Here is a 14,991-nt window from a genome sequence, read left to right as displayed (position 1 = left end):
ACTTTTTTAGCTTAATGTACCCCCAAGACCCGTGTAAATTTTTAAATTGATCTATCAAACCGTTTCTTGGGAATCATCGATCAAAGTTTAGCTAAACAATTAAAGGAGCAAGTTTTGTTCCTTTAATTGTGTAATCATAATCAAAATGAAAAAATTTTTTTTTTTCGACTTTTCTCAAATTTTTGCGTTGGTAACTCAGCAAAAGCAAGGAAATGACAAAAAAAATAAAAAATTTCCAAAAAATGTCAATATGATATGTTTTTGAACAATTTAATTAGTTTTTAGAAAAAATTTATTATAAAGAAGATATAAAAGTAAAAAAATTTCTACAAGTTCCCAATCGTCACTGACCAATTTCATACGCTTACATTTGACAATAATTTAAAAAAAAATGTTAATTTATATAAACTAATTTGTACTTAGGATTAAAAAATATTTTTATGGTAATGAATATTCGAGTTGATAATCTAAAAATAGTATATTTAAAAACAGTAAATATCTAATCTATTTAAATTTTATTTTCTAAAAATAATTATTATTAGATTTTCAAAATAAGTATGTATCGTTTTCCAATCATAAAACCCAATAATTTTAGGTAAACATTCCACTCAAATGTCGTTCTCTAATTAATTGAGTGCTTAGTGAACAATTTCCCAATCATTTTTTATCTTTTGAAGCTATAAAAATAAAAGTGAGTTAATTGAATTGCAAATATATAAATAAATTAAAAAAAAAATACAATACCGTTGAATTTCATTGAAGTCGCTAATTTTTTAATTAATTTTGATAATAACAGTGGTTGAGATGCTTCTAATATTTTATACTCTGGAGTTTCAATGACATCTTCGATATTTTTTATTATTAATTCAAGCACACGTTCGAATAATTGATTAGCATTGTGCAGATCTGCTAGAATCATCAATTCAATCGCATTATTAATACTGGCCGACTTAAATAATGATTCTTCGCATAAACTTTTTAGTTTTAACAATTGATATTTATTTGCGGCTTCCAATAAACTCGCAGCATCCATATCTAAATTATTTATGTCATCGGTATAAATAAACTCCAACAGTTTATTAAAAATCTCAGGTTCTATATCAGGTATAGTAACTTCGTTGTCTCTCTTTTCTTTCATTTCATGAGTGAACATTGCAAGAAATACAGGACTGCGAGCTGACAGTATGATCTTGTGAGCGTTAAATTTTTGATTACCCACAACGAAAATAACGTCACTGTTTATTTTGCTATCATAGAGTTCTTTAAAGTCATCAGTCATTTGACGCTGTCGTTTTGGCAATGGATATTCAGTAGTAAGTGATTCATAATCTTCGTAAACAGTTAGTTCAACACCTATAGTTAATGTATTATTTGGTAAAAAATCATCTTTATTTTCCAATAACTTTTTTATTTCAAGAAATTCGTCAAATCCACATCCACTCTTAAAATCACCATTTCCACAGGCAGTTTCGACAAACTGTCTTTCATTTTTGCTGTCTAACATAAATAGTGTAAACTTAATTCTTATTTCTTCTTCTCCATCGTTTTGAAACAAGAATAGTGTTATCCATCCCTTTACTCTCAATAGTTGCAACTGTAAATGCCACGAAATTTCATTATTCTCATTTGTGGTAAATTTAGATGAGTTCAGTCTTATTATCTCTACATCACTGTTTTCAGCAGATTCAATAAATGGAATTATTTCATTAATTTTCCACTTATAAATAACTCGCCGCTTTTGGGAATTGGAGTAACCTAAAATTTCCATATTATTTAACAACAACGCAAATAGTTGAAAGCCAATTCTTTTAATTAAATGTATTTCAAAATCATCAATATATCAATAGTTTAGTATTATTATAATAAAATATTAACCACGGTGTTACAGATTTTCGTTCACTGAGATAAAAAATGTAACAACTTTTGATACTATATAACTTAAGCGCCCTAACTGTCTGAAGCTTCATCTTTTTCATATCAATTGACTATTCAACGTTAGCGCTATCTTTGATTGCAACGAAATGTAGCGCGATTTTTGAAGTACAACAAATCAATTTTCATAATTATATCTAATAATAAAAATGAATTGAATATTAATTTTGAAAATACTTATTACAGAAAAAATAACCATTTTATAATTTTTACTAGTATATTACTTCTAAGGATGATTAATTTTTTTTAGCGATTGGTCATGGTCAACATTTACTAACTTCACATTGAATGTAAGTTGATTTTTTAAATTTTTGCATCACTAAGAAGTCAATTGAAATTAAAAATATTTTTACAGGTAAATAATTTATTTTTATTACACATGGAAATTTAAAATAAATGAAAAATTCTGTCCCAGTTAAGGCTCGGCCGTACCTACCGGAATCTCGAATTTAAGAATTCTAATTACTTTTTGAATATTTATGAGACTAGGATGATGAAAATCTTCCGAGGAAGTTTGTTTTCTGCTCTTGATCGGAAACTAAGAAAATTGTTGTTATGATAATTATTTAATAAATAATTAGAATTCTTAAATTCGAAATTTCGTTAGGTGCGGCCGAGCCTTGATATAAAGTTAGAGGTGAAAATTATTTATGATTTTATGGATTTATTTCGACTATATAAGTAAACTGTTACACAATAGATATAAACAAAAGTATATGTTTAGAGATAAATTTTTAATTATTAGCCATACAAAAATTTATTCGAACACTCCAATTCAAAATTAATTTTAACTAATAACTTTTGATCCTTATTATTTTTTCACACATTAATTTGTTTTCCACCCACGCAATGTTTAATGACAACAATTATTGGAATACCATACGACGAAAAGTAAACAGTTATTTTCTGTTTAATGTCGTGAATAATTATAAGGTATTGATGCTAATTTTATGATGTACGCATTGAACTTGTATTAAATATTGCGATGATAAGAATTAAATAAGTAATACGTGATATGTTTTTGAACAATTTAATTAGTTTTTAGAAAAAATTTATTAGAAAGAAGATATGAAAGTAACAAAATTTCTACAAGTTCACAATCGTCACTGACCAATTTCTTACGCTTACATTCGACAATAATTTTAAAAAATCATGTTAATTTATATAAACTAATTTGTACTTTGTATTAAAAAATATTTATATAGTAATGAATATTTGAGTTGATCATCTAGAAATAGTATATTAAGAAACAGTAACTATCGAATGTATTTACTTTGTAAAAATAGTTCTTATTAGATTTGCAATATAAGTATGTATCGTTTTCCAATCGTAAAACCCAAAAATTTCAGGTAAATACTCTGTTCAAACGCAGTTCTCTTATCAATTGAGTACTTAGTGAACCATTTTCCAATTATTTTTCATCTTTTGAAGCTATAAAAAAGAAAATGAGTTATTTGAATTGCAAATAAAAAATAAATTACATAAAAAAAAATATATACCGTCAATCTTTATTGAAGTTACTAATCTTTTCATTAATTTTGAAACTAGAGCTGGTTTAGTTTCTTCTAATATTTTATACTCCGAAGTTGCAATGACATCTCCGATGTTTTTTACAATGAATTCAAGCATATATTCTAACAATTGATTAGAATTATGCAGATCTGCTAAAATCATCAAGTCAATCGCATTATTAATACTGGCCGTCTTAGATAACGATTCTTCGCATAAACTTTTTAGTTTCAACAATTGATATTTATCGGCAGCTTCTAATAAATCCGCATCCAAATTATCTATTTCGTCTGTATAAATAAACTTCAACATTTTATTGAAAATTTCAGGTTCTATATCAGGTATTGCAACTTCGCTGTCTCTCTTTTCCTTCATCTCATGGGTGAACATCGCAAAGAAAACAGGGCTGCGAGTTTACAGTATGAGCTTGTGAGCTTTAAATTTTTCATTACCCACAACGAAAGTAACGTCGCTGTTTGTTTTACTATCATATAGTTCTTTAAGATCGTCAGTGATTTGGCGCCGTGGTGGTTGCAACGAAATTTTAGTAATAGATGATTGATAATCTTCATAAACAGTTAGTTCAACACTTGCAGTTAAGGTGTTATTTGGTATAAGATCATCTTTGTTTTTCAACAACTCTTTTATTTCAACGAATTTAGAAATTCCCCGTCCAATTGTAAAATCGCGAATGCCACAGGAAGTTTCCAAAAATTGTCTTTCATTTTTGTTGTATAAAATGAATAGTGAAAACCTTATTCTTACTTTGTCATTTCCATCATTTCGGAACAAAAATAATGATAACCATCCTTTTTCCTCTAATAGTCGCAGGTCTAAATGCCATGAACTTTTGGTTTCGTCATTTATGGTAAAGTAAGGTGAGTCGAGCTTCACTGTCGTCCCTTCATCACTGTTTTCAGTAGACTCAATAAATGGAATTATTTTATCAATTTTCCATTTTTAAATAACTTTGTGCTCTTCGGAATGGGAATAACATAAAATTTCCATTTTGTCAAACAACAACAAATACTTGAAACTTAATTCATTTAATTACATTTATTTTAAAATTATTTAAAAATATATTTATTTATCAATAGTTTAGTATCATAACAATATACACTGATACAATATTAATTACTCTGTATAACTAACTACTGAGAAAAAATATGACGACTCTTAACTTTAAAATATCGTAACTTAAAGCCGAATTCCGTTTGGTCTGGAGGTTTGGACTTCCCTTCAATCTTGATTCCCACCACGAGAGATGCTGTCTCTCATCGAATACTACACATTTGTATACCCTGTATACATATACAGAATTCATTCATGTACGTAACAACGCATGCGTTTAGTTTACTCTTTGGAGAAGCACCATTGAATGTCCGAATTTCCAGGAAATTTCCGCTCTCCACCGACGAGCTGTCAGACTTATCGCAATAATTCGTCTGCACTTCAGCGTCAGCCTCACTAATTTTATTACACATATAAATTGAAAATACATAAAAATTCTGTCCCAGTTAATATAAAGTTAAAGGTAAAAATTATTTTTGATTTCATGCGTTTACTTTGACTTTGAAAAACCATCACACAATTAATATGTATAAACAAAAGTATATGTTTAAAAATAAATTTTTTAACAATTAGCTATTCAAAAATTTTATTGAATATTCTAATCCAAAATAAATGTAAACTTATAAATTTACTCCTTATTTTTAGAACATTAATTTGTTTTCTACCCACGCGATGTTTAATGACAACAATTATTAGTAAACTATACGAAAAAATATCAACTATCATTTTCTGTTCATTTTCGTGAATAATTATAAGGTATCGATGTTAATTTTATGATGTACGTATTTAATTTGTATGATATATTGGGGTAGTTGTAATTAAATAAATAATGCGTAATACGTTTTCAAACAGTTCAATTAATTTTTAGAAAATATTTATTAAAACAAAAAGATATGAAAGTATAAAAATTTTTACCAGTCCACCGTCATCATTAAGGAATTTCTTATGCTTATATTTGACAGTAATTTAAAAACATGAAAATTAAATAATGTTAATTGACACAAATTAATCTTTACTTAGTATTGAATAAAATGAAAATATATCAATACTGCAATTTATATTTAAATAGTCAATCTAAAAATAGTATATTACGGAATAGTAAATATCTAATGTAATTAAATCTTACTTTCTAAAGATAATTATTATTTGACTACAAAAAAAGGATTTTTTGGCGCAAAAAAAATTTCACGCCAAAAAAAATTAAAAATATTTTTACAGATAATTATTTTTATCACGTATGTAAATTTAAAATGAATGAAACATACTGCCCCAGTTAAAGTTATTGGTAAAAATTATTTTAGTTTTTGTGCATTTACTTCGAATTTAAACAAACTCTTAACACAATGTATACAAACAAACGTTAAGAGATAAATTTTTAAAAATTAACCATACAAAAATTTATTGGAATATTCCAATTCAAAATGAATTTGAACTAATTACTTTTACTCTTTATTATTTTCTCGCACATTGGTTTTTCACCCCCGCGATATGTTTAATGACGATGATTATGACATAACTGTACGATCATTTTCTGTTTATTTTTGGGAATAAGGTATCGATGTCAATTTTGATGTACGTATTTAATTCGCATTAAATTTTGGGATGATAAGAATTAATTAAATAATACGTAATATGGTTCCAAACAATTTGATTACATGTTTGAAAATATTCATTGAAAAAAAAAAAGATACAAAAGTAAAAAAATTTTTACAAGTCGACAATCGTCACTGAGGAATTTTTTCATCTTACATTTGATGGAAATTTAAAAAACTACAAATAAACTAGTGTTACTTTATATAAATTAATTTATACTTAGTGGTGGAAAAAAATTAAAAGCTATTCACACTACAATATCTATTCCAATTGTTAATTTAATGACAGTATATTAAGTATATTTTCTAAAAATAAAAATTATCAGATTTACGAAACACGTATTAATCCTCTTTAAAATAAAATATCAAAGTTTTCATACGTCATTCTACTCCAATCTTGTCCTCTCATTAACCGAGTCCTTTTCGGTAATAGCTCCTATTATACCAAGTATTTTTTATTTCTTGAAGCTAAAAGAAAACAAAAAACTAAACTGATTTGTAACATAAATAAGTTAATGAATAAAATAGATAAGAAAGTAATGTACCATTAATTTTCATTCAAGTCTACTTGTTTTTTTAATAATTTTAATAATAACAATGGTTTAGTTTCATCCAATACTTCATACTCTGAAGTTTTAACAACATCTTTGAAATTTCTTATTATAAATTCAAAAATAAACTCCAGTAACGTATCAGCATTATGCAGATCTGCTAAAATCATTAATTCAATCGCATTATCAATACTGACTGACTTAGATAGCGATTCTTCGCATAAACTTTTTAGGTTCAGCAATTGATATTTATCAGCCGATTCTAATAAAGACTCAGCATCCTCATCCAAATTATTTATCTCGTCGGTATAAATAAACTCTAGCATTTTATTGAAAATTTCCGGATCTATATCAGGTATATCAACCTCACTGTTTCTATTTTCCTTCAACTCATGGGTGAACATTGCGGAAAATACAGGACTTCGAGTTGACAGTATGAACTTGTGAGCTTTAAATTTTTCATTACCCACAACGAAAATAACGTTACTGTTGGTTTTGCTTTCATAGAGTTCTTTCAGATCATCAGTTATTTTACGCTGACGTTTTTTCAACGGATAATCAGTAGTAAATGATCTGTAATCGTCAAAAACAGTCATCTCAACACCTACAGTTAAGGTGTTATTTGGTATAAGATCATCTTCCTTTTCCAGTAACTCTTTTATTTCAAGAAATTGTTCCGCTCCGTACGCATCATCCAAGGCGTAACTTACGTAGGAATTTGTCCGATTTACTTTTTTATTTTTGCCGTCTAAAAAAAATAGTGAACACTTTATTCTTACTTTATTTTTTCCATTACTTCGACGCAAGAATAATGATATCCATTCTTTTTTTTCTGATAGTCTGTTGTAAATACCATAAATTTTCAGCCTTGTCATTTGCAGTAAAGTTTGATGAGTTAAGCTCTACTAGATCTTTATCTTTTTTAGTAGACTTAATAAATGGTATTATTTCATGAATCTTCCATTTATAAATTATTTTGTGCTTTTCGGAATATGAATCACATGAAATTTCCATTTTGTTCAACAACAACAAATACTTGAAACTTAATTTTTTTTGTTAAATTTATTAAAAAATTAGTTGAGTATATCAATAGCTTATTATTATAACAATATATATCTGGAAAAATATTAATCACGGTGCTATTAAATTAGATCACTGTGATGAAAAATATAACAACTTTTGATGTTTTTAAACTTTATAACCTAAGCATCTGAAGCTTTTTTTTTTATATCAATTTGAGTATTTAACGTTAGCGGCATCTTTAAATGGCAACAAAATGTAGCGCGATTTTCGAATTATAACGAATCAATTATAATAACCATATCCAATAATAAAAATGAATTAAACACTAATTTTGAAAATACTTATTACCGAAACATTAATCATTTTTTAAGTTTTACTAGTATATAACTTCTACGGATGATTAATTTTTTTAGCGAGTGTTCGTGTTGAACATTTATTTATTAACTTTACGTTGAATGTAACTTGATTTTTTCAATTTTTGCATCACTCAGAAGTCAATTGAAATTGAAAATATTTTTACAGGTAAATAATTTATCTTTTTAACACATATAAATTTAAAATAAATGAAAAATTCTGTACCAGTTAATATAAAGTTAGAGGTAAAAATTATTTATGAATTTTTGCGTTTACTTTGACTTTAAACGAACTATTACATAATCAATATATATAAACAAAAGTATATGTTTAAAAATAAATTTTTTAACAATTAGCCATCAAAAATTTATTTGAATATTCCAATTCAAATTAATTTTATTAATTAATTTTTCACACATTAATTTGTTTTCCACCCACGCGATGTTTAATGACAACAATTATTAGAAAACTATACGAAGAAAAGTAAACAGTTATTTTATTTTCTGTTTATTATCGTGAATAATTATAAGGTATTGATGCTAATTTTATGCTACACGTATTTAAATTGTATTAATTATTAAGATAATATAAAGTTAATAAGTAATACGTAATATGTTTTCAAACAATTTAATTAGTTTTTAAAAAATATTTATTAGAAAGAAGATCTGAAAGTACAAAAATTGTACATTAAATATTAGGGTAGTTGTAATTAAATAAATAATACATAATATCTTTTCAAACAATTTGATTAGTTTTTAAAAAATATTGATTAGAAAGAAAATTTTAAAGTACAAAAATTTCTACGAGTTCACAATCGTCACTTAGGAATTTCTTACGCTTACATTTGACAATTATTAAAAAAAAAATATTGTTAATTTATATAAATTAATTCGAACTTAGTATTAAAAAATATATATATGGTAATGAATATTTGAGTTGATAATCTAAAAATATTAATTGAGAAACAGTAAATATCTGATCTATTTAAATCTTACTTTTTAAGAATAATAATTATTAGATTTGAAAAATAAGAATTCGTCGTTTTCAAATCATAAAACCCAAATATTTTAGGTCAATTTTCTGCTCAAATGTCGTTCTCTAATTAATTGACTACTTAGTAAACAATATCCCAATTATTTTTCATCTTTTGAAGCTATAAAAAAAATGACTTAATTGAATTGCGAATAAATAAATAAATGAAATAAAAAAAATAAAATTATGTACCATCATTCTTTATCGAAGTCGCTAGTTTTTTAAATAATTTTGATAACAACAGTGGTTTAGATTCTTCTAATATTTTATACTCTGGAGTATCAATGACATCTTTGATATTTTTTATTATTAATTCAAGCACACGTTCGACCAGTTGATTAGCATTATGCAGATCTGCTAAAATCATCAATGCAATCGCATTATCAATACTGACGGACTTAGATACCGATTTTTCGCATAAACTTTTTAGTGTTAACAATTGATATTTATCTGCAGCTTCCAATAAACTCACAGCATCCATATCTAAATCATTTATTTCGTCAGTATAAATAAACTCTAACAGTTTATTAAAAATTTTAGGTTCTATATCAGGTATTGCAACTTTATTGTCTCTGTTTTCCTTCATTTTATGGGTGAACATTGCGGAAAATACAGGGCTGCGAGCTGACAGTATGATCTTGTGAGCTTTGAATTTTTCATTACCCACAATGAAAGTAACGTCACTGTTTATCTGACTGTTATAGAGTTTTTTAAAATCATCAGTCATTTGACGCTGTGGTCCTTGCAATGGATATTCAAAAGTAAATGATTCATAATTGTCATAAATACTTAGTTTAACACCTATAGTTAAGGTATTATTTGGTAAAAAATCATCTTTATTTTCCAATAACTTCTTAATTTCAAGAAATTTCAGAAATCTCCCGACTTCTTCAAAATCACGTTGTTCGTCGTTAGTTTTAATAAATTTTCTTTCATTTTTGCTGTCTAACATAAATACTGACACCTTTATTCTTACTTCATCATTCCCATCTTTTCGACGCAAAAGGATTGATATCCATCCCTTTTCCCTCGATAGCAGTTTTAAGTACCATGAAATTTTATTTTTGCCACTTGTGGTAAAGTTAGGTGAGTCGAGCGTCACTATCCCTGCATCACAGCTTTCAGTAGACTCAATAAATGGAATTATTTCATCAATTTTCCATTTATAAATTACTTGATGCTTTCGGGAATGGGAATAACCTAAAATTTCCATTCTGTTGAACAACAACAAATACTTGAAACTTAATTCTTTTAATTAAATTTATTTAAAAATTATTTAAATATATTTATTTATCAATAGTTTAGTATCATAACAATATACACTGATACAATATTAATTACTCTGTATGACTAACTACTGAGAAAAAATATGTCGACTTTTGATTTCATAACTTAAAACTTAAAGCCGAATTCCATTAGGGCTGGACGTTTGGATTTCCCCTCAATTTTGATTCCCACTACCGGAGATGCTGTCTCTCATCGAATACCACACATTTGTGTACGCTGTATACATATACAGAATGCATTCATGGTGATGTAACAACGCATGCGTGTAGTTTACTCTTTGAAGGAGAAGGAGCATTGAATGTCCGAATTTACAGGAAATTTCCGCTTCAGCGTCAGCCTCACTAAGTTAACGTCAGTGCCATCTTTTAATAGTAATGAAAGACAACGCGCGATTTTTAAATTACATTAAATTAATTTTCCTAATTGTTTAATAATAAAAACACATTGAATAGTAATTTTTAAAAAAATATTTAAAAATAAACAAGATTTTTTAGTAATTAAGGTAAAAGCCCCTATACCCGCTCAGTACCATTAGTCGCTCACTTTAACTGTTTAAGGCATTTTGATATAATTATTATAAAAAAAAAACATAACAACTGAAAATATTATTATTGAAAAACAATTATTTTTGAATCTAAATATATTGAAATATGATGTATCAAATTATTTTATAATAGATTATAAATTTAATGTAAATGACTGTTTTCAAAATCGCGCTTAGCCGGGCATTTTTTACTTTAACGTTCATTCGTTAGATTAAATTTTTGTTACGTCAAATTTTTTAAGAATTGTTATAACTATATCTTATTAAATACATTTTTTACATTCATGAAAATTTATATTATGAAAGAATAAAGTAGTATAATTCATAAATTATTTTCGAAATCAATAAACTCATCATAGTTTAATTGATATTGTCTCTGAGCGACTATAGGGCCATGTGTTGATCGAGTAATGGTCATCACAACTTTTAGTGGGTGACTATGGGTACACTCAAGGACCTTATTTAAAAAATTAGTAATAATTAATTATCAACATTATTCTTCAAACTAAAATTTTATTCTAATACTCGAAACTTCAAGAAATAACTATAAAAAAAATATGGCTTTTCATTTTATTTATTAATTTATATTAAGTGATTTAATCTCACTCTAATGAAAAGTGAGCGGGTATATAGGGGCTTTTACCTTACTCATTATTTTTTCACACATTAATTTTTTTTCCACCCACGCGATATTCAATGACAATTATTAGAAAACTATACGAAGAAAAGTAAACAATTATTTTCTGTTTATTGTCGTGAATAATTATAAGGTAATGATGCTAATTTTATGATGTACGCATTTAATTGGCATAAAATATTGAGATAATAAGAAGCAAAAAAATATTACGTAATATGTTTTCAAACAATGTAATCAGTTTTTAAAAAATATTTATTAGAAAAAAGATATGAAAGTACAAAAATTTCTATAAGTTTACAATCGTCACTAACGATTTCTTACGCTTACATTTGACAGTAATTTCGAAAAATAATATTAATCTATATAAACTAATTTGTACTTAGTATTGAAAAATATTTATATGGTAATATATATTTGAGTTGATAATCTAAAAATAGCATATTTAGAAACAGTAAATATCTGATCTATTTAAATCTTACTTTCTAAAAATAATTATTATTAGATTTGCAAAATAAGTATGTATCGTTTTCAAATCATAAAACCCAAATATTTTAGGTCAATATTCTGCTCAAAAGCCGTTCTCTAATAAATTGAGTACTTAGTAAACAACATCCCAATTATTTCTTATCTTTTGAAGCTATAAAAAAAATGAGTTGATTGAATTGCAAATAAACAAATAAATAAAATTAAAAAAAATAATATTACGTACCATTATTCTTTATCAAAGTCGCTTGTTTTTTAATTAATTTCGTTAATAACAGTGGTTTAGATTCTTCTAATATTTTATACTCTGGAGTATTAATGACATCTTCGATATTTTTTATTACCAATTCAAGCACACGTTCGAATAATTGATTAGCATTGTGCAGATCTGCTAAAATCATCAATTCAATCGCATTATCAATACTGGCCGACTTAGATAACGATTCTTCGCATAAACTTTTTAGTTTTAACAATTGATATTTATCTGCAGCGTCCAATAAACTCGCAGCATCCATATCTAAATCATTTATTTCGTCAGTATAAATAAACTCCAACAGTTTATTGACAATTTCAGGTTCTATATCAGGTATTGCAACTTCGTTGTCTCTATTTTCCTTCATTTTATGGGTGAACATTGCGGAAAATACAGGACTGCGAGCTGACAGTATGATCTTGTGAGCGTTAAATTTTTCATTACCCACAACTAAAATAACGTCACTGTTTGACTTACTATCATAGAGTTCTTTAAGGTCATCAGTTATTCGACGCTGTGGTGTTTGCAATGGATATTCAGTAGTAAGTGATTCATAATTGTCATAAATAGTTAGTTCAACACATACAGTTAAGGCATTATTAGGTAAAAAATCATCTTTGTTGTCTAGTAACTGTTCTATTTCAACAAATTGTAAATATCCCCGTCCCAGATTGAAGTCGCGATGGTGATAAGAAGTTTTAATAAATTTTCTTTCATTTTTGTTGTCTAAAAGAAATAGTGAATACTTTATTCTTACTTTGTCTTTTCCATCATTTTGGACCAAAAATAATGATACCCATCCTTTTTCCTCTAATAGTCGCAAATGTAAATGCCATGAACTTTTGGTTTCGTCATTTGTGGTAAAGTTAGGTGAGTCGAGCGTCACTTTCTGTTCATCACTGCTTTCAGTATACTTAATAAATGGAATTATTTGATCAATTTTCCATTTATAAGTTACTTTGTGCTCTTTGGAATGGGAATAACCTAAAATTTCCATTTTGTCAAACAATAACAAATACTTGAAACTTAATTCTTTTAATTAAATTTATTTTATAATTATTTAAGTATATTTATTTATCAATAGTTTATTATCATAACAATATACACTGATATAATATTAATCACTCTGTATAACTAACTACTGAGAAAAAATATGTCGACTTTTGATTTCATAACATCGTAACTTGAAGCCGAATTCCATTAGGTCTGGAGGTTTGGACTTCCCCTCAATCTTGATTCCCACTACGAGAGATGCTGTCACCCATGAAATACTACACATTTGTACACCCTGTATACATATACAGATTCATTCATGGAGATGTAACAACGCGTGCGCGTAATTTATTCTTTGAAGAAGAAGGAGCATTGGATGTCCGAATTTCGAGGAAATTTCCGCTCTCCACCGACGATCTGTCAAACTTATCGCAATAATTCGTCTGCACCTCAGCGTCAGCCTCACTAAGTTCACGTCAGCGTCATCTTTTAATGGTAATGAAAGATAACGCGCGATTTTCAAATTACATCAAATTTTTCCAATTGCTTAAAATAAAAACACATTGAACAGTAATTTTAAAAAAATTATTTAAAAAAAAAAAAACAAGATTTTTTAGTAATTAGCAGTTCAAATTTATTTGAATATCCAAATTAAAAATGAATTGAAACTCTTATTATGCTACAACTATTAGTTAATTTACTTTGGAGAATTGGTTTTTTACTGAACACTCAACAATAATATTGCAGTCTATTATAATTAAAAATTTTTCAACTAAATACTTTTACTCTAATTTTTGCATCTTTATTTTTTTTTACCTACGTGATGAAAATTGTCGGGCATGCTATCGCGAGTAACGAAAAGTGTTTGGTGCACTGATAGAAGTATTTATGTTAACAAATGATTTATTAAACGAGATTTATTTGAGCCAAATAAATATTTCTTAATTGTTAATAAATGGCTTATTTGAATAGAAAGAAATGACACATGAATTCAATTAAGCAAGGTTATGACAGATAATTTATAGGACTGTTTAATTTCATTTTTTCAAAGAACAATATACACACAATTAATTTGAATTGAGAATAAAAATTATTATACAAAATATATAAAAAAGTACATATTGTAATAAATCTCTACTAACGATCGCACTCATTTCATTCGAGGTTATAAACAAAAAATCGGTAGTTAAAAATCGTGGCGATGTTCACTCAAATATGAGACTTATTAACTTTTGATAAATCTATATTTAAGCAAACAAATACTTATTTCAGCCAAGTAATGCTGAAAAACTGTTTCAAATAAATACATTTATTAATATCAAAAAAATACTCCTATCAGTGTGGAAATTAAATGTTCAAATTGTGGTTTGAAGCGGGAAAAAAAGTTCAACTCTAAAACTGAATTAGTGAATTATAGTGAACATTTACTATTTGCTAATGAATTTTGCTACTTCACTTTTAGAGAGAACGTATCAGGACTATCCTGTTAGATACAAATTTTACATGAATTATTTTTTTTTCTGATGAAATGCCTGTGTGAGTTATTGAAAAGTTATTGCCCTGATTAAACAAAATGATTAAAAATGATTAAAAATGATTTGTTTTTTAATCATTTTAAATACTTTTTAATCCTTCAAATCATTTCTAATCCTGTCTCTTATGGACATTTAACGTGTGAAATCATTTTTAATCATTTTGTTTAATCAGGGTGAGTCGTAAAAGTTAAATAT

The 14,991-nt window shown here is 26.7% G+C and overlaps 6 protein-coding genes across 6 annotated transcripts; all 6 read right to left on the bottom strand.

Moving 5' to 3' along the window:
- Positions 1 to 308: 308 nt before the first annotated feature.
- Positions 309 to 2,183, bottom strand: LOC130663270 (speckle-type POZ protein B-like). The gene is made up of 2 exons (XM_057462397.1): positions 745 to 2,183; positions 309 to 677 (listed from the first exon to the last, which is right to left on the bottom strand). Exons 1-2 carry the CDS (start codon positions 1,766 to 1,768, stop codon positions 658 to 660), a joined length of 1,044 nt encoding a protein of 347 aa, XP_057318380.1. The 5' UTR covers positions 1,769 to 2,183; the 3' UTR covers positions 309 to 657.
- A 528-nt stretch (positions 2,184 to 2,711) lies between these two features.
- LOC130663363 (speckle-type POZ protein B-like) lies at positions 2,712 to 4,819 on the bottom strand. The gene is made up of 2 exons (XM_057462537.1): positions 3,432 to 4,819; positions 2,712 to 3,363 (listed from the first exon to the last, which is right to left on the bottom strand). The coding sequence occupies exons 1-2, from the start codon at positions 3,829 to 3,831 to the stop codon at positions 3,344 to 3,346; spliced, it is 420 nt and encodes a 139-aa protein (XP_057318520.1). The 5' UTR covers positions 3,832 to 4,819; the 3' UTR covers positions 2,712 to 3,343.
- LOC130663208 (speckle-type POZ protein-like A) lies at positions 3,856 to 5,441 on the bottom strand. Its single transcript, XM_057462328.1, has 2 exons — positions 5,428 to 5,441; positions 3,856 to 4,351 (listed from the first exon to the last, which is right to left on the bottom strand). The coding sequence occupies exons 1-2, from the start codon at positions 5,439 to 5,441 to the stop codon at positions 3,856 to 3,858; spliced, it is 510 nt and encodes a 169-aa protein (XP_057318311.1).
- Positions 5,442 to 5,781: 340 nt separating this feature from the next.
- Positions 5,782 to 7,823, bottom strand: LOC130663404 (speckle-type POZ protein B-like). The gene is made up of 2 exons (XM_057462605.1): positions 6,650 to 7,823; positions 5,782 to 6,572 (listed from the first exon to the last, which is right to left on the bottom strand). The coding sequence occupies exon 1, from the start codon at positions 7,528 to 7,530 to the stop codon at positions 6,652 to 6,654; it is 879 nt and encodes a 292-aa protein (XP_057318588.1). The 5' UTR covers positions 7,531 to 7,823; the 3' UTR covers positions 5,782 to 6,572; positions 6,650 to 6,651.
- An 894-nt stretch (positions 7,824 to 8,717) lies between these two features.
- Positions 8,718 to 10,551, bottom strand: LOC130663172 (speckle-type POZ protein B-like). The gene is made up of 2 exons (XM_057462289.1): positions 9,257 to 10,551; positions 8,718 to 9,185 (listed from the first exon to the last, which is right to left on the bottom strand). The coding sequence occupies exons 1-2, from the start codon at positions 10,275 to 10,277 to the stop codon at positions 9,166 to 9,168; spliced, it is 1,041 nt and encodes a 346-aa protein (XP_057318272.1). The 5' UTR covers positions 10,278 to 10,551; the 3' UTR covers positions 8,718 to 9,165.
- Positions 10,552 to 11,839: 1,288 nt separating this feature from the next.
- LOC130663163 (speckle-type POZ protein B-like) lies at positions 11,840 to 13,705 on the bottom strand. Its single transcript, XM_057462272.1, has 2 exons — positions 12,242 to 13,705; positions 11,840 to 12,169 (listed from the first exon to the last, which is right to left on the bottom strand). Exons 1-2 carry the CDS (start codon positions 13,263 to 13,265, stop codon positions 12,150 to 12,152), a joined length of 1,044 nt encoding a protein of 347 aa, XP_057318255.1. The 5' UTR covers positions 13,266 to 13,705; the 3' UTR covers positions 11,840 to 12,149.
- Positions 13,706 to 14,991: the final 1,286 nt, after the last annotated feature.

This window comes from Microplitis mediator, chromosome 2, assembly GCF_029852145.1.
Source record: "Microplitis mediator isolate UGA2020A chromosome 2, iyMicMedi2.1, whole genome shotgun sequence".
In the NCBI taxonomy this organism is placed as follows: Eukaryota; Metazoa; Arthropoda; class Insecta; order Hymenoptera; family Braconidae; genus Microplitis; species Microplitis mediator.
The sequence above is the reverse complement of the archived record's forward strand: the minus strand, read 5'-3'. Positions and strand labels throughout refer to the sequence as shown.